General features: G+C 39.0%; 3 protein-coding genes across 4 annotated transcripts; 2 read left to right on the top strand and 1 right to left on the bottom strand.

Annotated features, from left to right (window-relative positions):
* The first annotated feature begins 1,592 nt into the window (after positions 1–1,592).
* On the top strand, positions 1,593–4,059 carry LOC117617750 (PHD finger protein MALE STERILITY 1). The gene is made up of 3 exons (XM_034347274.1): positions 1,593–1,908; positions 2,081–2,408; positions 2,497–4,059. Exons 1-3 carry the CDS (start codon positions 1,593–1,595, stop codon positions 3,935–3,937), a joined length of 2,085 nt encoding a protein of 694 aa, XP_034203165.1. The 3' UTR covers positions 3,938–4,059.
* Positions 4,060–8,291: 4,232 nt separating this feature from the next.
* LOC117616274 (zinc finger protein SHOOT GRAVITROPISM 5) lies at positions 8,292–11,337 on the top strand. Its single transcript, XM_034345531.1, has 3 exons — positions 8,292–8,794; positions 8,921–9,329; positions 10,243–11,337. The coding sequence occupies exons 1-3, from the start codon at positions 8,680–8,682 to the stop codon at positions 11,117–11,119; spliced, it is 1,401 nt and encodes a 466-aa protein (XP_034201422.1). The 5' UTR covers positions 8,292–8,679; the 3' UTR covers positions 11,120–11,337.
* A 7,223-nt stretch (positions 11,338–18,560) lies between these two features.
* LOC117616810 (serine/threonine-protein kinase BRI1-like 2) lies at positions 18,561–22,417 on the bottom strand. Of its 2 annotated transcripts, XR_004584180.1 has the most exons (2): positions 18,816–22,417; positions 18,561–18,614 (listed from the first exon to the last, which is right to left on the bottom strand). XR_004584180.1 is itself a non-coding variant. In XM_034346235.1 (1 exon), the coding sequence occupies exon 1, from the start codon at positions 22,298–22,300 to the stop codon at positions 18,890–18,892; it is 3,411 nt and encodes a 1,136-aa protein (XP_034202126.1). In that variant the 5' UTR covers positions 22,301–22,417; the 3' UTR covers positions 18,757–18,889. The 2 variants fall into 2 exon arrangements, 1 of the variants encoding a protein (XP_034202126.1); XM_034346235.1 differs by lacking the exon at positions 18,561–18,614 and having other exon boundaries at positions 18,757–22,417.
* Positions 22,418–25,510: the final 3,093 nt, after the last annotated feature.

The raw sequence follows: 25,510 nt of genomic DNA on the forward strand, positions 1-25,510 counted from the left end.
TTATTTTATTTAGACAAATATTTTGGAGTCTTTTTTTTCTTTCTAAATAAATATTTTAAACTTTAACCACAAGTTGCCGTGAAGTTGGCAAACTGTCACTTCCAACTGGCGAGCTACCTGGTGCCTTAATAACAGGGATTTGAAACCCTTTGAAAGTACTTTGTAGCCAAAAACAAGCCGAACCTCAAATAAGGATTAATCCCACCCTTCGATCCTTCAAGTATGGAGATACCTCGTGGTATTTACCAAAAAAATATTTGAAACTTTTATTTTGGTACAAAAATAGTAATTGAGACTTGAGATTGAGTAGAGTCACCACTTCCCTTTATTCTATATATTTCTTTCTTTTTCTAAGTACTTACTGACTTTGTGATTTCATTAATCTATAATTAGACACCCCATCTATGATTTATAGAACATATGTGGTATTTTACCTTTGGTAATGTTTACAAATGTGGAATTGAAGGTTTATATGGGAAAAAAAATTATATGTTTGCTTTAAAAAAATCAACGAAATAATATCTATAAATCTTAGAAGTAGACATAAGTTTGTTGTGCAACCATTATTTTTTCTCATCAATGCAATCTAGCACAGTAGAAAAGGACTTTAATTTGTAGACCAATAGTCAAATCCCCTGATACCTCGGTAATATGAGTGAGAAAACCTCTTCCTCTAATGTTGCTTGGATTAACAAAATAAAAAAATAAATAGGGTCTTACATGTAGCTTACTAAAGTCCAGTGCACTATGAAATTACACAAGGGAGTCAAGCCCAAAACTTAAAAACAACTAACTCAAATCAGGCTTGGGCCTCACAACCCAAAGGAGGATCCTTTATTAAAAATAAAATACTGAAGACTGCAAGGGAGGAGGAGCTCAATGTCAAGACAAAGCTCGTAGCCGACAGCGCATGGGCAACAAAATTCTTTTAATCCAAAGACCATGAATATAATATTGCCAATTCAAGTAATGAAAAAGAAACAAGGATCTCTCGTGCATGGGAAAAAATGCTTGGAAATTAATTAATTGGCTAAAAGAAAGGGTAGTTGGGCAAGAAATTTTGCGTTTATGTTTGTCCCTCCCTAGGCACATAAGATAAAATCAACATGCATATCCCAGCTGACCATAGAAATTGGCGGAGCATAAAGTCATACCAATGGTGAAACTGAAACACTTGCCTTATCGAAAGCATGGTGCCTTTAATTTACTCCGCACCTGCTTTTATTCCATATGTTGCCGCGATAGAATTGCAAGGCCTGTTTTTGAAAATAAATCATGCACATAGCACTCAGCTATAAGCCTATAACCTGATGAAGAGGCTCTTTTGGGTGCTCACTGCTCCCCAATTTTATTTCCAGGCACAAATTGCGTGCGTGATCTAGCTAGCAGTACTATATCTAAGGCTGGGTTGGTTCCTCAAACCATGACCTTCAAATAATATTATTTGTTTTTGGTCCAGATATATATATGTTATAATCAGATTGCTTTGATCATGCTTCTTCTTCTTCTTCTTCTTTCTACATAACTCCATGCCCCTATATAAACTACCTTCCTTTCTGTCCTGGCCGATCCTTGCTAACACCCAACACACAATGACGTCCCATTTAGACTTTAGTGGGTGCAAGAAGAGGAAGAGAGGTGAGAGGGTGTTTAGGTTCAAGAGCTTCGGAGAAAATGGGTACCCAGTTGGGTTTGTTGGGTCGTCATTTAGGGAAAATGTAAAGGCCCTCCTTGAATACGGGCATGTGGAGGGTGGTAGCCTATGCAGCACTAGTTCTACTGGAATGAAGTGTTGGTCATTTCAGCTTCAAGTCCATCGCCATGCTCCTGCCCACGTCGTGCTCTTTGTCGTTGAAGAACCTATCGAGGCATCGCTCAATCGCCATTGCAAGCAATGCCAATATGTCGGTAAAGTTCTAATTCCTTCCATCGATCTAGCTCTATTTAATTTAATTTGAAAGAGAGTGTGTTGTTATTTGTAACCATGTTTACTGAGTCTCGCCTAATAATCATATGGTGGTAGGTAGGTAGCTATATATGATGGCCAGCTAATTAATTCCATGATATGTATATAGCTCAGGCTGGGGGCAGCATATGGTTTGCAATAAGAAGTACCACTTTGTGTTGCCTTCCGCGGACACAACGGTGGCAGCGGCAGCTTGCTTGAATTGCAAAGGTAGCAAAGTCTCCTCCTCCGTTGGCAATGGGGGCACCGCGGCAATTAATGGTAATGCGGGTAATTCATCCAATAGTTTAGTGGAATTAGACGGTCATATGATGCACGGTGTGTTTCACTCTAACGGCTTCGGGCATTTGCTGTGTGTCAATGGGCTGGAAACCGGTTCCGACTTGGCTGGACACCAGATCCTTGAATTTTGGGATCGTTTATGCACCGGATTGCGAGCAAGGTACGTAATAATATCTTACCTGAAAATCTTTTTTATGTTTTACCTAAACAAAGAATGAACAATAGTGTATTATATTTGGTACGTATAGGAAAGTGAGTTTGAATGACGTTTCACAGAAGAGAGGCATGGAGTTGAGGCTAATCCATGGAGTAGCATACAGCGAGCCATGGTTTGGTCGTTGGGGTTACAAATTCGGGCGTGCAAGTTTTTGTGTCACTCAGCAAATGTACCAAAAAGCCATTGAAGCACTACAAGGCATGCCCTTATGCTTGCTTATCCACGACCATCTTGCCACTTCCAACCATGACATTCCTCTCATCTTCTCAAGGTATCACACTCTGTCAGACAATTCTTTGGTCACTCTTGGTGACCTTTTCCATTTCATGCTAGAGCTCAAGTCCCGGTTGCCGCCCACAGACCAAAATTCATGCATTGATTCCTCCTATAACCCGGCAATGTTGGTGGAAACAAATTGTAGATGGTCCCCGAAAAGAGTTGAAATGGCGACTCGGGTGATTGTGGAGGCCTTGAAGAGGGCTCAGTTTAGGTGGGTGTCTAGGCAAGAAGTTAGGGACGCCGCTCGTGCCTATATAGGCGACACGGGGTTGTTAGATTTCGTGTTGAAGTCGTTGGGGAACCACATTGTGGGAAATTACCTGGTTCGCCGCACCTTAAACCCGGTGACTAAAGTTCTTGAGTATTGCTTGGAAGATATCTCCAATCATGTGTCCCCTAATAACCAAGATGGCTTGCTCAGGAACAATCCGAAAATGAAAGCTGCGTGGTACAAGATTTCGAAATTCCAGTTAATGAAGGACATGTTCTACTTGTACAAGCACATCCTCAAAGACCAGAAGCTCAGCACAGGGATCTTTTCAGCCATACCAATGGCTGTAAGGATCATTATTGACTCCAAGTACCTTGTGAAGGATTATTGTGGTGGTGAGGTGCCTATGGAGGTTGAACTAGGCCTTCAAGGCAAGTCAAACATCTACTGCACCGTGGTGCTAACACACCCCGATGACGAAGAGCTTGATCATGATCAAAACTATAATAAGATTATAAGCAACAATGCAACATTGCCACCCTACGAGTGCCTCACGCTGAAGAACAATGCGACAGTTGAAGAGCTCAAGAAAGAAGTGGAAAGCAATTTCAGGGAGATTTACTGGGGATTGAGGGGGTTTGTGGTGGAAACAATTGGAAATTTTGGAAATTTGAAGAATGCGAAGGGGACAGATATGGTTTTTGGGTTGGTTGAGGCGGGTCAGAAGATTGTGGTTGAAGGAAGCAACAAAGATATGAGAGGGCTTGTAAAACAGGAGATGTATGAATGTGGGCGGAGGGAGTATGTTGTGGATTGCCCTTGTGGTGCCAAGGAAGATGATGGGGAGAGAATGGTGGGTTGTGATATATGTGAAGTCAGGCAGCATACGCTTTGTGTTCGAATACCAAACAATGAACAAGTGCCTCATATATTTCTCTGCAATCGATGTGAAGGAGAAATCATACTTTTGCCTTCTCCATAGCTCTGCAGCAGTAGCAAGTAGCAACCAATATTACTTTCATTTATTATGATCCATCCCCTTAATTCTGTGTCATCATTGTTTATGTTTCATTAATTTATGTCCTTTTTATTCTGGGAAGATGTTATGTAATCTGTCAAGAACAACATCAGATAAGTCAAGTAATTTAGCAAGTATACTTTAATTACAGCATTATTCATGCTTGAGCTTTTACCATTTATTTATTTATTTTCATGATTTCATGGCCCAAATCCAATATATCAACTTATATCTATTTTGGGCCTTCAGATTTAACGTTGAGCTGCTTGAAGACACCCACACTACTGGGCCTTAACATAACACTGTACTAATTTTCTTTTGGGCCGATTGCGATTATACACTAAAAATGAATTGATTTATGAGAGCACAACACACCAAAAACGACCATCTCATTAAACTGAAATGGAAAACTTATCTCAAGTGTGATTGTTCGGAAAGGAGCAACTAGTGTAGTGGTTTTGAGCAATTATTTTTCTAGTTTTAGCATACATGTAGTGTGTGTGAATTTACTATATTATCGTCCCTCTTAATAAGAAACATTTATAAATAATAATAAACTAATTAAAGCTTATTTTAAACGAGGTAGTTTGGCATTGTTGTGCTGTGAAAATAATTGTTATCAGATTTGCTATGAGAGAAATCAACTGTGAGATAAAACAGTTTGGCGTTTGGTAAACTTTTTGTTAAAAATGTTGTTGGTACTGATTCCCACATAATCAGAAAATGATTGCTGCATAATCATTAAATCCAGCGCCTCTTCGAAACTGATTCTTGCATAATTAGAAAATGAAAGCACTTCATTAGCTGCTTTCCATTATAGCTTCCTCTCACAACCATTTTTAACGATAAGTGATTTTCTCATAGTTTATCATACGGGCTGGGCTTTCCAAATTTTTTTTAAAATCACTTATCACTCCAAATAAGAAATGCCAAACGGACACTTAGGAAAATTTATTAAATTTCATTTCTATATCGACAAAGAAAAGGAAAGAGAAATGTTTGACCCCATTACAATTTGTAACCAAGGTTTTTGGATCAAGTGTTATCAATATATATTAATTAAACATCCAACCATTTCGTTTAATTAGGGCTAAATAAAACGAGAAACTTGTCTAGGATGATGAGCACCCAATTTATGTTTGTGGTTGGTTGTTGGAGTGTTGCACGCCTAAAAAGAGAAACATTTCCTTCAACTGCAAGGATCAATTTTTTTTCCCCCTATCATCTTTCCAACGGCAACAACTTTTTATTGACTTCTATCCCTTAACAAAAATTAAAATAAAAACAAAGGAAAGCTCTACACCACCAAATTTTATTTTCAACTTTTTTTTTAGTAAGATCATGATATGAACGTTTTCCTTCTGAAAATCAGGGGAGAGTAGAGAGGCGGGTAGAAAGATTCAAATAAGTGCACTATTTACTGCACTATGATAATTGCTATTTTTGACTTTGACCACCATGATCATTCCAACTTAAAACCTTATTTTTAAAGCAGATATGTAAGTATAGAAATCAAACGAAGTTTGAAGTTGGAATCAAAGATCAAAGAAAGCATCCCCTGATCCACAGTGTATTGTTGGAACCCAAATCATTGCTTCATTTTCCCTGTAGAGAGAGAGAGAGAGAGAGAGAGAGAGAGAGAGAGAGAGAGAAACGAAAGTGGTGCGGTGTAAAAAGCAAATGGGTAAATGTTGAAGCGGTTAAAACTTAAACTGGATGAGTTTCTGTTCATGGGTATATTTGTCTCTGCGTACTAGTTTGGGTTAAGCTTCCAAGACCGCTTCACTTTCTGGAAATTACTCAGTCCGTAGTCATTTTCTTTATTTTTCTAATTATTATTGTACATTTCCTTTTGGGTAACTTTTCTTCCCCCTCTCCGTATGAATCTGTTTTTATTATTACGTAGGGCAGGTAACTTGTCAGACTCTGACATTACCCACTACATCTCTCTCTCTCTCTCTCTCTCTCTCTCTCTCTCTCTCTCTCTCTCTCACTCATTGCATTGCATTGCATATACTGTACACACAACACAAACACACAGATTTATCCGAAAAATAATAAATGAAAGTTCCATGAAGGTGGAGAAAACAAACAAACAAATGTCTCTTCTGTATGGCCTATGCCTTGAGTGCGAAGAAATGATGGATATGCATGGGCATGTTAATCATAGCTAACACTGTGGGTTCTAACATGTTCGATTTGAAACTAAATACTTTTTTTTTTTTTTGGTCTCCTTTTTGGTTTTCAGTGTGACAGTAAAGAATGGAATAGATGCCAACTTTGGTTCACTTCTCGGGATACCAACACAGCTAAACCAGACAAACGCCTCACTCAGCGCAATAACACAAAGGTTTTTTGGCCCCTACCCATCATCAATTTCAAATTATTGAAGCATCTCCCTCGTATATATACTTACTCAAATCTTTTTGTTCGATTAATGTTTGTACATTGCTTAATTTGAAGTCGCAAGTGAATTAAATACGCAATTCCTAACAAAATCTCATTAAGAGTGAATGAATTTATAAATTCCAAATTCATTTTTTAAAAAGAGACATGGAAGTAGAACTCCATCAGATATTAATTAAATTAATTAATGGATCTCAAAAAAGTAAAGTTAAAGCTATAGATGTTAAGATATATACATAATTAATTGGACTTTAGGGCTAAGTCAACAGAATTTTTTAAAGCTTGGGTTGCCACGTGAGAGAGGGGATTAGTTTTAAGAAAAGGTGATTAGATTTGGAATCCAGAACACTTGGGAGGGAGGGATGATTGCTTTTTTTGATGCAGCAATGCATGCCACCATGTGATAAGAATCCTTCTCCCATCATCCTACCATTCTTTCCAACTCAACAAGTATAATAAAGTAGGGCAAGCATCTTCTCCTTTTTTCTAATTATTCATTCTTAAAAACCCTACCCTTCATCACCTCCATCCATCATATACATATATATAATTCACTCCATCTTTATCTCTGTGAACACATTAATTATATTTTGACATGTGTGTTCTGAACATTTGTCAAAAAGTAATATTTAAAAAAAGAAAGAAAAAAGATTCACATTGTTGTATGTTTTCATTTTTGTTGTTGTTGTTGTTGTGTATTTACTGTTCTTGGGATAGAAACCAAACAAGCCCTTAATTCTTGAGTAACTTTTTTGTATGAGAAGATGCTCTAACCATGGAGAATGAAATCTCAGTTTCTAGCTAGGCAATCATACATTAAGGAGAAAGTCCAAATCTCATTTGCTAGATTTGTAAACCAAGGATTATATATATATATACAAAATTAATTAATTATAAATATACACCGCATATGTGTTTTGGTGTCATAAAGATGTAGGGTGATGATGATATACATTCAGTTTCGATCAATTATTAATTTGATATCAGAGTTATCCCTAAAATGGACAATTCTTTGTCTTCTATAAAGTTGAAATTCGACCCCTCTCTTGACCGGTAAGAGCTAATAAGCTTTTTCCCAAAATGTTGATAAATATTAATTGTTAAAATTAATTAATGGTAATTATTTCAGTGTCACTTTCTTTTGTGGGTGGGGGGTGGGGAGTAAAAAAAAAAAAGGAGAAAAGAGGAGAGAGAAATATTGGGTATAAAAATTATCCCAAATCCTGCCTGTGATATGCATATGCATGCAATGCAAGAGCGGCAAACATTTTTGTCTTGAAGTACTATTATATAATATAATAATAATATGGAAAATTAAACTTAGAGAGAAATGATTACTGCAGCAGCCAGCCCTGATGAAAATGACTAATCGTGCTACCTTTTACCTTCTGAAAAGGAAAAGCTGCTACAACAAACATGTTAATCTGGATTAGCTCGCCATCATGAATCATGAAACCAGTACATGTGCCGGAACTCCTTAATTATTTCTCTTATTATTGTCATTTAATTTAATTTATAAACCCAGATTTTACCTCTGCCTCTTGTTTTTTACTTTATGTAGAGAGGGCTGAGGAGAGAGATAGCCAGAGTGGTCATGTGAGGGGGTGGATGAACTCACGTGGAACGGGGTTGCCTGGGCCTGCATTTATACATGCAAATTACAGTGTGACGAATAATGACTGTTTGTTTTCTTATGGGAAGGATGTTTTTTTGTTTCTGTCTAATTCTGTGTGAGTACAGTGTGTGTGTGTGGGGCTCTAAATTTTAAGCATCAGTGTGATTGGGTCAGCCAGCCATCCAGCCAGCCCCAAACTCCCACCCCCAATCCCAACCCCAAACCCAACCCAACCTCCTCTCTCTCTCTCACTCTCTCTCTCACACACACACACAAACACATGCTTTATCTCCCTATACTCTCTTTCTATCTCTTTTTTTTGTATAGGTAGAAGAAAAGAGCTTTATAAACAAGACTTGCCACAACCTTACCTGCTCAAGGTGGGGGGTCATTGAAACAAAGGAAAAAAAGCTCACTGAGAAAGGAGGAAAAAAAAAAAAAAAGCTAGCTAGCCAAAAAGCCTTAAAGCTTAAAGAAAGTTGATTGCAGAAAGCAAGAGCTTTTCCTCTTTCTTTCTCTCTCTCTCTCTCTCTCTCTACATATGAAATGGAGAGATTAGAGTAAAGCTGAAACCCACTAGTCCAACTTCACCTGCAGCGCCCTGTACATGTGTGTGTAAGGATTGATTGATTCTAGTGCTCTCTCTACTTAATTCCCCCAACATATAGTCTTGAAAAATTCACCCATGTTGGACAACCACACTGCTTCTTCCTCTGCTGCTCCGTCTTCTTCCTCTCATGATGCCTTAGAAAATGGAGGAGCCACTCACAAAAGAAAAAGAAGACCAGCTGGCACACCAGGTAATTTATTTACTTAAAACTTCATTAACAACTCCAATATCCCGCAAACCCTCTTCTGATTTTTAATCTTCTTGTTGTTTTTATTTTTTGGGGTTTTGATCGTTTGATTCACACGTCTGTTTATAGATCCGGATGCAGAAGTTGTGTCTCTGTCTCCCAAGACCTTGCTGGAATCAGACCGGTACGTATGCGAGATCTGCAACCAAGGATTTCAGAGAGATCAGAACCTGCAGATGCACAGGCGACGGCACAAGGTGCCGTGGAAATTGCTAAAGAGAGAAATTGCTCAAGATCAGGTCATCAAGAAAAGGGTGTTTGTCTGCCCGGAGCCCAGCTGTCTGCACCATGACCCTTGCCACGCCCTGGGCGATCTTGTTGGGATTAAGAAGCACTTCAGAAGAAAACACAGCAATCACAAGCAGTGGGTGTGCGACAAGTGCTCCAAAGGCTATGCGGTTCAATCTGATTACAAAGCCCATCTCAAAACCTGTGGCACCAGAGGACATTCTTGTGACTGTGGCCGTGTGTTTTCCAGGTTTGTTCAATTTACCATCATCATTATGCTTTTTTCAAAAGCGCCTAGCTTTTTAGCTAGCCAGGCCAAAATCATCATCTGAAATCTGAATATGGTCGGTCAGGCTTTCTATTGTGAATCATTTATTGCAAGAGGCCATTATAGTACCATATACAGTGTACTGGTTGATAGCTAGCTCCATTCAAATGTTATGACCTTTCTTCCATTTTCGTTCAAACCCTAAAAGCTCATCCCATAAAAAGCATGTTAATTACCTGTCACAGATAAGAACAAATCTTGAAATCCTACAATCTACCTTTTTTCTTAAAATAATGATTTATCTTTCTTGTTCTTGATGGCATCGGTTTCTGACCACCATGCTTCTCATGTATGCATTCTTCTGTTCCACTCCCTCTTTCAATTACTGTATAAATCAGTTTCCTAACAGTAGCACATGACCTCATCGATCCTCATGCTTGCTAATTGCCTTTTTTGTGTTCTTCTACTGCAGGTCTACAGTTCCCAATAACATACAGTTTCCGGCAATATTTACCTATCTTTGATACAAAAACTGCCATACTATATTTTACTTAATTATTTCTTTATATATATATATATATATATATATATATAGGTACCCCACATGATTTCTTTTACTTACTTATTAAACTAGTATTCTGTTTTAATTTATGGAACCTAATCATATCATCCATACTACAGATACTCCCAGTCTATCAATTTAATATTCATTTGCTTCTTGGTAACCCTACATATATGTATATATATGAAGGGCTTATGGCTAACGATCTTCTTGTTGTTAATTCGTAAAGACACCAAGAAAAGTCCATGTTTTTATCATGATAATGTGTGTGTATATATAGAATTATAGATCAATATATTCAGTTTGAATCATTCTACCTTATCGTGATTTCAGAGTGGAAAGTTTCATAGAGCACCAAGACACTTGCACAGTCCGACACGTCGTCCGGCCAGAATTCCAGGCGGCACTGCAGCCGGCCTGCTCGTCTCGAACCGCATCGAGCACCAGCCCCTCCAGCGACACCAATTTCAGCATCAACAACAACAATAATAATAATGTGCCACAAGTCTTGCCTGGTTTCCCATTGCGGCCAAACCCAACTCACCATCACGATCATCAGCGTGAGCATGCTCTTAATAATCCTTACAGTACTTGTAATCAGCAGCAGCAGCAGCAACAAGTCCGTAATAATATTCTGGAACTTCAGCTCCTTCCATCCTCCAACACCCACACTACCTCCCCACCAAATTTAGACGAAAAACACGCAACCCATTTGAAGCTTTCCATTGGCTCATCGTCATGTGATCAGCGCGGTGATGAAAAGAACGATCAAACAAGCCAGCCCAGTTCATCAGGTATAAGAAGAAGCTCTTCAAATGCTGAGAAGATGGACGGTGCTAGGCCCACGTTGGAAGTGGCAAGGTTGAAAGAGTTCGCGAGCGAGGAGTTAAAGCTGGCCATGGCTGAAAAGGCGTACGCCGAAGACGCTAGGCGAGAAGCCAAACGGCAAATAGAGATGGCTGAGCTGGAGTTTACCAACGCCAAGAGAATGAGGCAACAAGCCCTGGCTGAACTGGAGAAGGCTCAGTTCCTCAAAGAGCAGGCCATGAAGAAAATAAGCTCCGCCATTTTGCAAATCACTTGTCAAGCTTGCAAGCAACACTTCCATGCTTCTGCAACTACAGCCGTGGGACCCTCTGATGAGACCTCTCTTGCCATGAGTTACATGTCCTCCGCCACAACCGAAGGAGAAGGAGATCACGATCAATGACCCCACCGGGCACATGATTATGATTGATGATCATGCAACATCAGCTAGCAAACGATACTGTTAATTAAACCATATTTTGTAATTGGTTTGGTAACTTTTTTTACGTTTTTATTGTTTTCACATGCAATGCTTATCTTCTAAACAGACAGACGTCTCACAATCTTTTTTCAGTTTTCATCAGTTAATTATTGCTTTATCAGAGTAGGGATCTTTATTTCTGACCATTGTTGGGGTATTGGTTGAGGAGTGTTGTAATTGGGTTCTTGTATTTAATATTTTGATATATTAAATATATATATATATATATATATCTTCATTTGTTACAACTTACGAGAGAGAAGAAGGAAAAAAGAGAAAGTGACTTTTCTGGGTTTGCTTTATACATTCAATTCAGTGGTGCATTAATTTCATAGTACCTTCATATGCATTACTTGTAATTTCAAGAAAAATACTTTGTTGTATTGTATATGGCGCTTAGCATTTGGTCAATCAAAAGAGCTAAGTCGCTTATTCGTTGGAAGTCATAATTTCATTCCTAACTTTATCAGCACTTGCACTACACACTACACACTACACACTACAATGCCATGACAGAAAAAGACAAAAAGTAAAAAGCACCCCTCTTTTTCTTAGAAGCTTACCCTTAATTTGTCTTGGTTCTGAGACTGATTTATAAGCATGCATGATTATGTTAGAACTTAGATTAGATGGCAGCCTTGATTCCCATAGTTAAGAAGACTAAATTAATTAATGGATTGGATTCCATACGTAGAAAGGCAAGTTAATTTGGTGGATTAAGTTATGTAATGTCGGGGTTGGGACCCTGTTGCTAAATGATAGGAAAGCTCCTTTCAGTTTCAGAGATGCTGACCTACATATACTTGAAACCAAATTGAATTAATGGGGAGAGAAAAAGATAGAGAAAGAGGGTACTGTCAACTGTGTGAGAAAGATGGGAGGTCGTTTTCAATGCATTTGTAATCCTTTTAAAGGCTATTTTAAAAAAAAACAAGAGAGAGAAAAAGAGAAGACCATGTTTTTCAGTGCCACTGTTGGAATTGTTACGCTCAGGCACTCGTCCCTGTCAAACATAAACAACACACACAACTCAATCACTCATGTGTGTGTGTATGTGGTTATATTTACACATACATCCATACATGTATATATTACTTTATCAGAGTCATCTGCGCAGCAGCAGTGCAGCACAGTGCCTTTTCATTAATTTTATTGGCCCAATAACAAGGAGATGAGAGCTGAAGGAAGACTCAAATTTAATGTTAAAGATTTTCAGAAAAAGTGCGTGTGGTTGCTGATTTTCTAACACCATTCAAACCAAAGCAAAAGGCCAACTCAAACCAAAGCTGCTCCAAAAGGATTTCCATTTATCGCTCCTCTTCTTACCTTTGCTTTTCTTTGTCTCTCTCTTTGTCTCTCTCTTTCTTTTTCTCTCTCTTTCTCTCTTTCTCTCTTTCTCTCTCGGGGCCACGTGCACCTCTTTCCTACCTTTTAATGTTGCCTTACTTTTCATGGATGTCTAGTGGATTGGCTAGCTACCGTATCCATCCGCATATGGTTAGCAGAGACAAGGGAGGGAGGCTTTCTTTTCAAAATTTACCTCTTGCGTGTTACGGGCATCTTCCATTTTCAATTTTCAATTTGCTTTTTAACCTTTCACAGTTCACCTAACACTACGAATATCAACTTTCATTCTTTATCTTTGGTGTTCAAATCAAAATCTCTAATCAAAATTTTAAAATATATATATATATTATATGTAGCCTTTGACTAGTCAAAGTTTTATACGCGAGAGAGAGAGAGAGAGAGAGAGAGAGCCCCCTTGAAATGAATACCTAAAATTTGAATAAAGATATTTGTTGCACTGTATACAAACGAAGAGAGCACTGTATATGAAGAAGGGAGGTGGCATCTTTAGATAAATAGAGACAAAACCTTTTTCCGACATCAACCGTAGGGTAGCGAGTGGATGGAACTTTCCATTTCGCCTTACAGCAAGTCAGATATTAAAGAAAGAAAAAGAAGAAGAAAAAAAGTAATTACAAAAAATTTCAAAAAGTTGCTAAAGTCACTGTTCGTTTGCCTTTGCCCACTCAAAAAGTAAAACTAAAACTTAATGTAAGACGAATATGTATATTCCCTACATACAAAAGTTGGGGAGGGAAAAAATATCTTTCTTCAGGCTTTGTCCCATGTCTTAATTAGTTAATATCTTCATCCATATGTATCCCCAACAAGAGATGAAAAAACAAAACCACCCTACTCTGGAAAGGGTAAAGCTATAGTTCAAGGAGATTCCATTACACAAGGCACAGGTTCCGTGGATATTTAAATTAATTCTTCAAGACATACATGAATTACTTCAAGGTTTTCAACAAGTTCGGATTCCTCATATCTGTTGAGAAGCAAATATGGTAGCAGATGCATTGTCACATAAAAGACATTGTTAAAGTATGAGAACTATAAGAGAATATTTGTTTGTGAAAATTTTTTGTGTATTCTTTTCTTTATAGGATGTCATATTTATAATACAACGAAACTTGAATGGGCAAGTAATCATTTCTGTACATAGGAGAATTTCTTAGTTTTCCAAATTACTCTAATTCTGCTCTTCACTTCGTATCTCTCCCTGAAGCGTAGAATGAGATAATGGGTCATGGAAGAACAACTCAGATTCCAGAAAGGTCACATCCAAAGTGAAATAGGTACGTTAGGTATGAAGGTGATAATGGCGGTAGCCATTCTGATGAGTGGCATAACGTAACCCACAAAAACACAATGAAGAGCACAATGATAAAGTTTGCTACATTAATTTTTGTGGAGATGAACGAAAGCCACACATCCAAAGATTCGTGGTGTGAGTACTAAAACATAGGGCATAGGTCTGTGTTGCGCAAGCACTTGTAAGGGAGTTTTAAAGGTTAATACACCAGAAGGCATATGGTTGATCAGGTGAACTGCGGTGATAATAGCATCATCCCAATGATGGCGAGGAACATGTGCGTCAATCAGAAGTGCTCGGGCGGTTTCAAGAAGATGTTAATTCTTTCGTTCAGCAACACCATTTTGTTGCGGTGGCTGAGGACAAGTCGTCTCATGGATAATTCCATGTTGTTGGAAGTAAGTCTGAAAATCATGATTGACAAATTCTCCATTATTGTCTGAGCAAAGAATCTGGATTTGAGCACTAAATTGAGTTTTCGTTTGTTTGTATAATGATTGAAAACGGGAAAACACTTCGTTTTTATTTTTCAGCAAATAAAGTCATGTCATCCGTGTACAATAATCTATAAATGTGACAAACCACCGAACACCAGAATAAGCAGTGATAGGTGAAGGTTCCCAGACATCATAGTGAATTAACGTAAACGGAGTAGTACACTTGTTCGTACTGAACGGATAGGGCACACGGTGACTTTTGGCCAAAATACAAGTATCACATGTGAAGTCGAAGTCCTTAAAACCGGAGAATAAATCTGGTATAAGATGCTTCATATAACTAAAAGACGGATGTCCCAATCGACGGTTCCACAACTAGATTTGCTTTTATTTGCTATCAAAGGGATGCGTCACACTGTTAGCCATGCCGAGACTGAAGTTATCTACATAATATAACCCCACATATCTTAGTACCATGACCAAGAATCTCCTTAGTGTGAATATCCTGAAGTAAACAAAAACTCGGATAAATAAGTACACAACAATTTAATTGTTCAGTAAGCTGACTAGTTGACTAACTGACAACAATTTATTGGATAAAGATGGAACAAGTAAAGTATTAAACAGTGAGAGAGAGGATGAGAGTGCAACAGTGTCAGCCTCTATCACAGGATAAGTAACTCCATTGGCATTAGCAATACAAGTTCGTCGGGGTTGTGTAGTATTAAGAAAATCATCAGGATCAAACCTCATATGATCAGTTGCACCGGAATCAATTATCCAGCTCCTGGAATCAATCTTATCCGAAGTATGAAATCCATGACCAATATCATTAATGGTCATATTGCGTTATGTTTAATCTTTGAAAGTAGCCCACCATTCGAGGTAGCCATACAATTTAAAACAAGTTTCACGAGTATGTCTTGGATCACCATAATATGAGCAATCTCGTCCATGTGTCGGGGACGTTAGTTGGGAAGTCATAATCTGTGCAGCGGAAGATGCATAGGATACAAGTTTAGTAGGAATTCGGATCGGGATCTGAGCCTGAGTCGGGGCCGGAGTCAGAGTCGAAGTCGGGATCTGGGCCTGAATTAGAGACAAATTCGGGGTTGGGGTCATCATTGGAGTCAGGGTCGGGGTCGTCGTCGTCGTCGGAGTCAGAGTCAGAGTCAGGGTCGTCGTCATCGTACTCGAGGTCGGGGTCAGGGTTGGGGTCGTCAAAATTTGATCCTGATTCAGGATCGAGTTCGAGGTCAAAATCTGCATCAATAGGAGCTGAGCCTCCTGGGTACTCAACTCGGCTATGGTTAGTTGAGAATGAGAGAATGAGTCGGTGGTGCTACTTCCATGAGAGTTGAAAAAATCATCAACTCCAATAGCGACGGCGGGGGTTTGAAACTAGAGTTAGTAATTCTAAGATCGCCACTCTGATACCATAGCGACAGTAGAAATTTGAAACTAGGGTTGAAAAAATCGTCATACCTATCGAGAAGCGAATATGGTAACAGATGCTGTGTCACATAAAAGACATGAGGTCTCTTCTAGTTGTATATGGCTCGGTAAGTTTCCAAAGGAAGTCAGTCAATTTTAGAATACAATGTGATGAAATTAGCTTCAGTAAACCACTAAATTTGTATAGCGCAGTGTGGACCATCCTCTGCTTTTTATGCATATTGGTGATCGGGGCAGGAAATAATATCATGCGTGACTGGGTTAATGTATTGTAGCAGTGTGGGCATGGCATGGCATGGCATGCAGGGACGGATTTATTTATGTAGATGGGGTCTAGTCTTCGTCTTGATCTATCACTCAGTGCTAGCTGCAGGGCACCAGCATTATAATCTTGCATCTCAATAAATTATCATTCATTCATTCATTGTACAGTACTTACAGATTCCTTTTTCTCTTTTCTTTTTTCTATCAGATAATTTTTTTGGCATAAAATCTGTTCAAAATTGTATCTATAAATAGTTGATGATATGATATTCTGCTCTCAGCCTCTCAAAAACCCAAGTTGGAGCTGGGTCAGATTCTAAATCAATTTAGACCCAACCCAAGTATCAAAAATCACAACTTGAGCTCAAGCTAGCCCAAGTTTTCGAATAAACGACTCAGAAACCCAACAAGATTTTGAGCTTGCCCAAGTGGTTCTGCTGCGTGGACTGGACTTCCGGAATTTGATTGAAAGTTTGACATGCATACATACATACATACAGGGATATGTGACTCAAACTTTATTGAATAAATAAAGGGGCATTTGTAGTAGAATTAAGATCAAGTTCCCGTTTCAGTCTGATTGACGGTCACAGTGGTGTTTACTTGTTTTGTTTGTTGGGGAGGGGCAGGGTCAGGGGCAGCGCCGAAGATGAAGATGACATGACGGATGATGCTCCGATGCAAAAGAATGCCATGAGTAGGAAGCTTGCAGAGAGATTTGCCAGGTTGAGGAAGGAAGTTGTCAACTTTTGATAGATAGTCATCTAACGAAAGATGCGCAAAACTAGTATCCATGATATGCTTAATATCAGAAGTAGCACCAAATCCTGCACCTACTCGCGTTGCTAACAGGGATGATATAACCTGCATGCAAGTGCAACCATCCAACAATTAATATTAATTATAAAACTCAGAGAGAGATGATGGAGAGCTTAATTAACCAACCTTGTCACCATAAAATTCAAACAGAACAAGAACATGATGTGTAGGCCAGTCCAATCACAATTGTACCTGCAGCATATATATGTTAATCAGAATCAGACAGACGAACACAATTATTATAATAAAAATAATAATCCTGAAAGGAAAGGGTAATTAATTAAGAGAGGGAGACACTGTACCAGTTGAAATCCTTGAACCCAATCTTGACATGCAAGGCATGGTCAGTATTTGAGTCAGCTGCAAGGACGATGAGAGAGGATAAGAGGAAAATCAGGCACAGGACAGGACTCTCAGAACAAGCGCTGTGATTGCCTTCAAATTCAATGCCATGGAATTTTACTTTTTTGGGTTGGAAATATGAACACGCTATTAATTGTGGCGTCCGATATTTATAAAAAAATTAATTTAAAAAAAAAAAGAGCAGTCAACAATAAATCTAGCTATTGTCTCTTAATTGTGGCGTATGGACACAACTCATGTTGTTTTTGGTTTTGTAATCAAATGGGATAATAAATCAATTAATCAAGGAAATAGGAGGAGGTGATGTTCCGCTAACTAGGTACTTAATTTTTTACGTTAGGCAGTAAATATATTGGCTTCAACCAAGAGTTACATTTCCTTTTACAGTGACTAAAAAGACAGCCACTATTGTCCCTTAAATTTGCTTGGCTCCTTCTCACGACAAATGAAACTTTGATACTTATCATATTCTAAATAAAAAAGTTAAGAAGTTAATAATGAAGAAATGCGATAGATTTCATTCATAATTCAAACCTAAAGACTGTTATCCACAATGATCAATACAAATAACTATACAAAATTAACACAAATACAAAACATAATAACCATAAAGGGTTAATAATAAGGGTATATAAAAACTTGTACACGGAGTATATAATTAGGAATGAACCGTTAATATACATTTTACTATTCATATTAATTAAAAAAATAAAAATAAAATCCTAAGTAGAAATATCGAATTAAACTTGAAATAGGCCCAAGCAATGGCGGGCCTACACGTTGACCTTTTTCCAAGTCGAATACCGGACTTAGGGAGTGGCTGGTGGCTAATTGCTCCAGGAATTCTAAGACTTCCAAAGAAATTCTTAAGTTACATTAGTCTCCTTCTTGTGCTGACTGTTTTAAAATTAATGTGGATGGCAGTTGTATGGGTGAGATGGGATCTATTAGTGCTGGAGGCATCATAAGGGACTCTACGGGTGGATGGATTAAGAGTTTTGTTATAAATTTGGGGTGTGGTAAAATCCTTGAAGCTGAATTATGGGGTGTTTTCAGAGGTTTACTCCTTGGAATGAAGGTATCCGAAGAACTAAAGTGGAGTGTGACTCTTTTACTACTATCTCCTTAATTAATGGAGAGACTAGGGCTAGTCACCCTCTCTCTAGCCTCATCCATAATTGCAAAGACATGCTCTTGCGTGACTGGGAGTGTTCCATCTCTGATATTTATACAGAATAAAACATTACTGCTGACCATATGGCTCATATGGGTCAAAGTTCCAGTTTGGGTTATTATGTTGTTGATCTTCCCCCTCCTTCTATTGTAAGCCTCTTGGCAAATGACTCTGTTAGGATGACCACTGCTAGGCTTGTCCCAGTGTAGTTTTCTTTTTGGTTTTCTCTTGGCTTCGGCCCTCCTTGTAACCAAAAAAAAGGTTCTTATTAGCCCAGTGAGTTTTGCAAATTCTAAGCCGCTATGCTCTATTGCTTGTTTCCAATTAGCCAGTGGTCAACATGTATGGTATAGCTAAAGAAAAAAATAACGATTTGTAGAGTAGGTACAAGAAAATCATTAATATCCATCTGAGCAACAAATCTTACAAACATTATATTCTTACAATGATGATGATGATGATGATGATACTGATAAACGTACAAGAAACATACTCCCGTCCCTCCCCTGTTTCAACTTTCAAGCACTATTGCTGCTTCCATTTGTTGATCCAGGCATCAGCTCTCTCAGCATGGCCACCACCTGCAACATGTTAGGCCTCTTAGATGGGAAGTCATCTACACACTGCAGTGTTATCTCCAAATACCTCACCATCTCTTTCACTTCTTCAGCTTCTGCTTCATCAGTTCCTTTGGTTACTGAAAGCAACTCTACGTCTATCACTTCCATCTGTTTCCCTTCTCTCACCTTCATCTTCGCCCATCCCACCAAGTTTGTGTCCCCAAAATCCTCCTTGTCTGTTGGGCGTTTTCCAGTCACAAGCTCCAACAGGACAACCCCAAATGAGTAAACGTCGCCTTTTGCAGTGCACCGGAAACTTTGGTAGTACTCAGGTGGAACATAACCAGGAGTGCCTGCTAGAGTGCTTACGCTTAAGTGGGTGTCAAGAGCACTTATGAGCCTTGCCATCCCAAAATCAGAAACTCTTGCTTCCATTTCATTGTCCAACAACACGTTGCTTGACTTCATGTCTCTGTGTATAATGTGAGGGATGCAATTGTGGTGGAGGAAACAGAGTCCTTTTGCTGCACCTCTTGCAATCTTTTTCCTTTCCTCCCATGTTAGAATCCGCCTGTCACGTGTCTTTGTTCTTCCATGGAGCATTTCTTCAAGGCTTCCATACTCCATGTACTCGTATACTAGCAGCCTCTCTTCACCAATTTTGCAATAACCCAATAAGGGCACAAGATTCCTGTGCTTGATCTTACCCAGAGTTTCCATCTCGGCCATGAATTCGCGGTCACCTTGGCAGCTTAACCGTATAAGTTTCTTGATTGCAACACTTGTCCCGTCTTTCAGCGTTGCCTTGAACACTTCTCCAAAACCTCCACACCCTATAAGACTATCTGCTGAGAAGCCATTGGTTGCCTCAATGAGTTGGGAGAACTTGAGCTTCCTCAGCTGTCTTTGGAAAGTTGCAACATTAATGCTCAAGGGTTCTTTCTCTTTGTCAATTTTCCATGTGGTGGCTGCATGGGATGCTTGCAAGCGATTAAGCATCTTCACCTCCTTTGCTTCCTTTCGCCTTGTGCGCATGGCAATTGCCCACACAATCAGAACACAGACAGAAGCAAGAGAAATCAGAACCCCCAAGACAATGCTGTTAGCCCATGATGCAACCGATGGCCTTCGTCTTCCTTTGCCTGCATCCTGGTCACTTGGAGTGGTGGCTGGTTGGTCATTGCTGCTCTGGCACTCAGGTAATGGAACCCCACAGAGTCCAGGGTTGTTAGCATACTGGGTAGCAGGAAGTGTACTGAGCTGCCCTCTTGTGGGAATTTCGCCCGTTAATTCATTGCTGGACAGATCAATTTGAACCAAGAAAGATAGGTTGGAGAATGAATCAGGGATATGACCCTGCAGTCTGTTATGTGATGCATCAAACACCCCTAAATCTTTGAGCTTGCCAAGTGATGCAGGAATCTCACCTGATAACTGGTTGTGGGATAACTCAAGAACTTGTAATGCAATCATGTCCCCCATTTCTTCTGGGATTTTCCCACGCAGCTGATTGTAAGAAAGATCAAGATACTCCAGCGTTTGGTATTTTGTGAAGAGACTCAGGACTGCGCCAGAGTACAATCTGGTGAAATCACAAGTCTTCAGTGTTGGGTCCTGCTGAAGCCTTTCAGGTCGGATTCCGGCAAATTCTAATAAACCTCCTACTCCTTTACAGGAATTCCCAATATTCCGTACAAACACCAAAGTATTGCCAGAGAGAATTCCGCTCAGGGATTTGGCCCCAAGCTGCCTCCCAAGTCGAGGTGGGATCTCTCCAGTGAGTCTGTTGCTGTTCAAATCCAACCAAACCAAACTGCTGCAATTGGCCAGTTCTCCTGGTATCTGCCCACCCAAGCTATTGTTCCCAAGTTGCAGAACAGCCAGTCTTGTCAAAAGGCCAAATTCTTTCGGGATTTCGCCACTTAGTTTATTGCTTGTGAGTGATATCCATTCGAGATTACTGCATCTGAACAGTTCAACTGGGATCTCACCAGTTAGGCGGTTATTGTTGAGAATAAGATCCTTGAGATTCCTGCAGTTTCCCAAGTCTGGTGGGATTTTTCCCTCTAAGCCATTGTACCATGCTATTAGCTGCTGCAAATTCTCCAGCTTCCCAAGCTCAGCTGGAATTGAGCCATTGAGATAGTTTAAACTGAAATCAATTGTCTTCAGCTGAGAACATTGTGATAGTTGAGCAGGGATTTCTCCAACAATGAGGTTGTCTGGCATTCTCAGCTCCTGGAGTGAGGAGGCTCCTGGGCATATGTCTGGTGGGATGACACCAGATATTTTATTAGAGCTCAAGTCTATCACCTGTAGACTTTTGCAAGCTGATATGGAGCCTGGAAGTGATCCAGTGATGATGTTGTTACTCAACAGCAAGCTCTCTAAGGAGCTGAGATTCTGGAAGATAGAATCTGGTAGGGGACCTGTTAAATTGTTGTTAGACAGATCAAGAAGTTCCAGCACAGAACATGAGGAAAAAGTTGCTGGAATTGGACCAGTAAAGTTGTTATATGAAAGCTTAAGTTCGACAAGTGAAGTGCATGCATTTCCCAACTCGGGAGGTATCCAACCAGTGATCTGATTGTGAGAAAGGTCCAATCTCTGTAAACTGGTGAGTTGCCCAAATGATCTTGGGATTTCTCCTGTCACATTATTGGATGATAAACTCATAGTTTTGAGACTGGTGCAGTTTGCCAAAGACATAGGAATGGAACCCGTTATACGGTTTCCTGACAAATCAAGCTGCAGCAAAGAAGGGCAAGAATATTTCTCAATTTGCAAACCAGAAATTGGCCCGGTTAGATTGTTGTAAGAAAGGTCGAGAGTCTGAAGTTTGTCAGAATTCAATAAGAGATCTTTGGGCAGAGGACCTGTCAAATTGTTGAAAGCAAGGTTTACAAAGACGAGGTTTGGACACTTTGAGAAAAGATTCTCAGGAACAACACCAAAAAGTCCATTGAAAGATAAATCAAGCTGTTTCAAAGCATATGGGAGCTGAAGCAAAGAGGTAGAATTTACACTGAATGAATTTGTTGGCAGTTTTAAGACAGAGAGCATATCTAGAGAAGCCAAGGGATCAAAAGAGATTGTCCCCACAAGGTAACACCCGGTGAGATCAAGCTGAGTTGCTCGGCCCATAGAGCATGTAACTCCATACCAGGTGCATGGATTCCTGCCAAGCTGCCAATCTCTCAAAACTCCATTTGGGTCCTTCTGAATCATCTTTTTGAACGTGAGAAGAGCTTCTGCATCAGTCTTGATAGACGAAACACTTTGTTCAGCTGTAGAAACAGAAACAAGGTCTATCAAGACCAGTATTACAGAAAGATGAAGAAAAAGCTGAACTGGATTAATGCTCTCCATTGATGAAACAAGTTTCAATTCTCAGGAAGGCAATTGAGAGAGAGAGAGAGAGAGAGAGAGAGAGAGAGAGAGAATGTAATGTGTAGAGTGAGAGAGTGGTGACTATGATGAGAATTTGTTGGGGCAAAGCAAAGGGGAAGCTTAGCTTTAGGAAAAGAAGTTGCTTTTTGTGTTTTATAAAATGAAAAGGATGGAACGTGGGAAGGAATAAGAAAAGAAGGGAATTGGATTGAAGTTGGTGGTGGGTGTATACTTATACGGTTTCTGAGTACCATGAACTGTAGGGAGAGAGAGAGAGAGAGAGAGAGGGGAATGTAGTGAAGGGTTGATTTGACTTTTGGTCAAAAGCGGTAGGATCCACATACACATTCCACAGACAAGTTCTATCTAAGATCGGCGCTATATTAGTATATATATATAGCAAAAAAATAAATAATATTGGGGTGTGCATGATCAAGGGTCACTTTTCTGTCAGTGAGCGTGAGAATGTTCCCTATTAGGAATGTGATAAGATACACTGTGTGGGGATTTTACAATGCGCAAAGAAAAGAAGTCACTTCCCCATTTGAACAACTCATACTTGTCTCTGAGTCACAGTCAAGCTGCTGCTGTGCTGCATGCATTTCATCCACCACTTGCTTGGTTTATTAATATTTCTAGGAAGTACGATCTATTGATAATTGTTTAAGAAAACACTTTTAACTTCCAAATGGTTGCTCTATTTGGTTTTTGGTTGGTTACATGACCCAATTAAGATTCATTTCGTTCCTTGAGTTCACCTGTATTGTATTTGGCTGAATGGTTCCATTTTCTCTTTTCAGTTCCACTCAAGGTCATCATTTCCTTTATTTTTCTTTATTTATAAATTAAAAATTGAAATATTGACCCTGCTGTATTTATGGTCGTCTGAACATGATGTAGAACAAATGACTGAAGCGAAAGTAGAGGCAAAACCGTCAAGCTCTAACTTCTCTTCTATCGCTTCAGCCATCTATTCTACATTAGAACAACTTTTGTAGATCATACCATTTGAAGCCTTCTGCAACATTTCCATGGCATGCATGCACTCTAGTTTGAAGTTTGAACCCATTTTGGCATTCAAATAGACCCAGCTTAAACTCATTTGGTAATATAATCAAGGACTAACATTAAAAGACTCTTTGAAAGTTTGGGATCATTCTCAATATGGGCATTCGAGTTTCAATTTCATCAATTTACACCCTTTGATTTTCAAACTTGACCAATTCAAGCATTCCGTTAAACTGATCATCAAAAAATTCGTTAAGTGATGACGTGTCATTTGTATGGCCCACTTTTTTTGCGTAATTGGAAGAAAATATTAATTAGAAATCTTAAATTGAATATATAATTTTTTTTTAAGTAAAAAGAAAACAAACCCTTCTCCCGATCTGCCCCTCCCTTCCAGCCCTTCCCATTCCCCACCCACCTCCACAGTCATGTCAACCCAGCCACCCTCCCCACCCCCAGACGTGCCTCTCTCTTCTCCATGTCCGTCCTCTTCCAATTCCCCTCATTTTCCCCATCGATCTCTCCTTCGACAGGCTTCTCGAGTCCAGGTCCCGCGATGCCGATCAGACCAAGCTTATCGATCGCGATGCCGATGCTTAGTAATCAAATTGAATGTGAGTTTTTGCTCTGCTTCTGTTTGTTTAAGTGGAAAACAATTTCTGAAATGAATTTGTTTGAGTGTTTTTTCTTCTTCTTCCCTTTGGTTTCTTAAAGGCTGGTGTTCGGGAAATAAGTACGGATGCTGCTGAATTCTTACAAGTAATTATTCTACCTATTGTTTAATTATTAAGAAATGGTAGTGGTTTATTAAAAGAATGTAACCTTTTTTTTTAATGAGGTATTTAGTGATATGAAATTGCTATAAATAAACTCAAAAAAAACTTAAAAATTGACATTTGGCATTATTAAATTTAATATTAATTATTAAATTACTTTGATATCTTATTGAGTGTTTTGAGTATTTTTATGAGATTTTGGAGTTGGGCTTATTTTAAGAAATTGATGGCAGTTTTATAATTTATAAGAAGTTAAAAGCCTCTTTGTTATGTTGTAAATTGACTTTGAGTGTGTTTCTAAAGTCCATTTCATATAAGGTATTTTTATAATTTGGGCCCTTATATTGGGTATAATAGAGAATGTCCTTTTTTTTTTTTTTTTTTTTGGGTTTTCTTTCCTACCAATAGGCAGAGCCTATTTTTGCATAGAAATTCTTTTAAAGGAAGAAGCAATGTGCTTTGGGTGTAGTTCACGGTCAAAATTCAGAATTGGCTTTTGCTAGTAGGAGAGGTGTTTCATTGAAGTGTCGTGCTGAAGAAAAGCCCAGAGCTATTGTTTCTGGTGGTGTGAGCAGTTTGGTAGATGAACAATTAAGCTTGGTTGAAAAGACTGCTGTGAAAGTTATTCATTTTTATCGGAAGAAGAGGGAGAGAGGGAGGTGTTGGCTGGGATCGGGAGAAGGATTTGTTTTCTTTTTACTTTAAACAAAAAATTATATATTCAATTTAATATGAGTCTTCGAGTCAAATTAGGCATAGTTGAGGTTGTATTATGGAAGAGTGAGGAAGTGATAGAGTTCAATTGGTGAAACAATTGCCCCCAGCCTGAAAAAGAAAAAAATAGAGATTGAGGGAGTGAACAAAAAAGAGAGGCCCACATATACAGGGGAAACATCAATGCACTCTGTGGTTAATGGCATTTGGCATGGGAGGTTATGATGTCCCTCTTTTGCTTTTCTTTTTATATATTTTGTTTTTCTAGTTGGCAAGCTGGGCTGAGCCGAGCTCCTATTCGAAATATTCATCCTTCCAACCCTGGGATTGGTTTAAAGTTTTGAACCAATTAATCTGGACTTAGAAAAGGTATGACTTTATGGCTGGTTTGGGGACCATCCCTGCTTTTGTTTCACTTTGAGAGTTGATGGGATGATGTATTCTTGGATTCTGAAATGTAAAGTCAGCTAGTAGCCTAGTGCTAGCTATATAGTGATCTTTGAATGAAGCCATGATCCATCATGCACAAACTAATTTACTTACTGGTAACATTAGTTTACTCCCCATGGTGATGGTGGTAAACACATCTTAACCAATACTAAATCCTCGGTGGTCAAATGGAAATAGACCAAGTGAAGATACAAGATGCTTGTGCTACAAGTTAGCCGTTTGTCTAGTCAAATGTAGATGT

Source organism: Prunus dulcis, chromosome 1 (genome assembly GCF_902201215.1).
Source record: "Prunus dulcis chromosome 1, ALMONDv2, whole genome shotgun sequence".
Classification (NCBI taxonomy): Eukaryota; Viridiplantae; Streptophyta; class Magnoliopsida; order Rosales; family Rosaceae; genus Prunus; species Prunus dulcis.

Bases quoted from the DNA above. Each gene is read 5' to 3' on its own strand.
- LOC117616810 (XM_034346235.1), bottom strand. From the start codon at position 22,300: ATGGAGAGCATTAATCCAGTTCAGCTTTTTCTTCATCTTTCTGTAATA.
- LOC117617750 (XM_034347274.1), top strand. From the start codon at position 1,593: ATGACGTCCCATTTAGACTTTAGTGGGTGCAAGAAGAGGAAGAGAGGT. The intron at 1,909-2,080 runs GTAAAGTTCTAA...TATATAGCTCAG, and splicing joins CAAGCAATGCCAATATGTCG to GCTGGGGGCAGCATATGGTT. The intron at 2,409-2,496 runs GTACGTAATAAT...TGGTACGTATAG, and splicing joins TGCACCGGATTGCGAGCAAG to GAAAGTGAGTTTGAATGACG.
- LOC117616274 (XM_034345531.1), top strand. From the start codon at position 8,680: ATGTTGGACAACCACACTGCTTCTTCCTCTGCTGCTCCGTCTTCTTCC. The intron at 8,795-8,920 runs GTAATTTATTTA...GTCTGTTTATAG, and splicing joins AAGACCAGCTGGCACACCAG to ATCCGGATGCAGAAGTTGTG. The intron at 9,330-10,242 runs GTTTGTTCAATT...TCGTGATTTCAG, and splicing joins TGTGGCCGTGTGTTTTCCAG to AGTGGAAAGTTTCATAGAGC.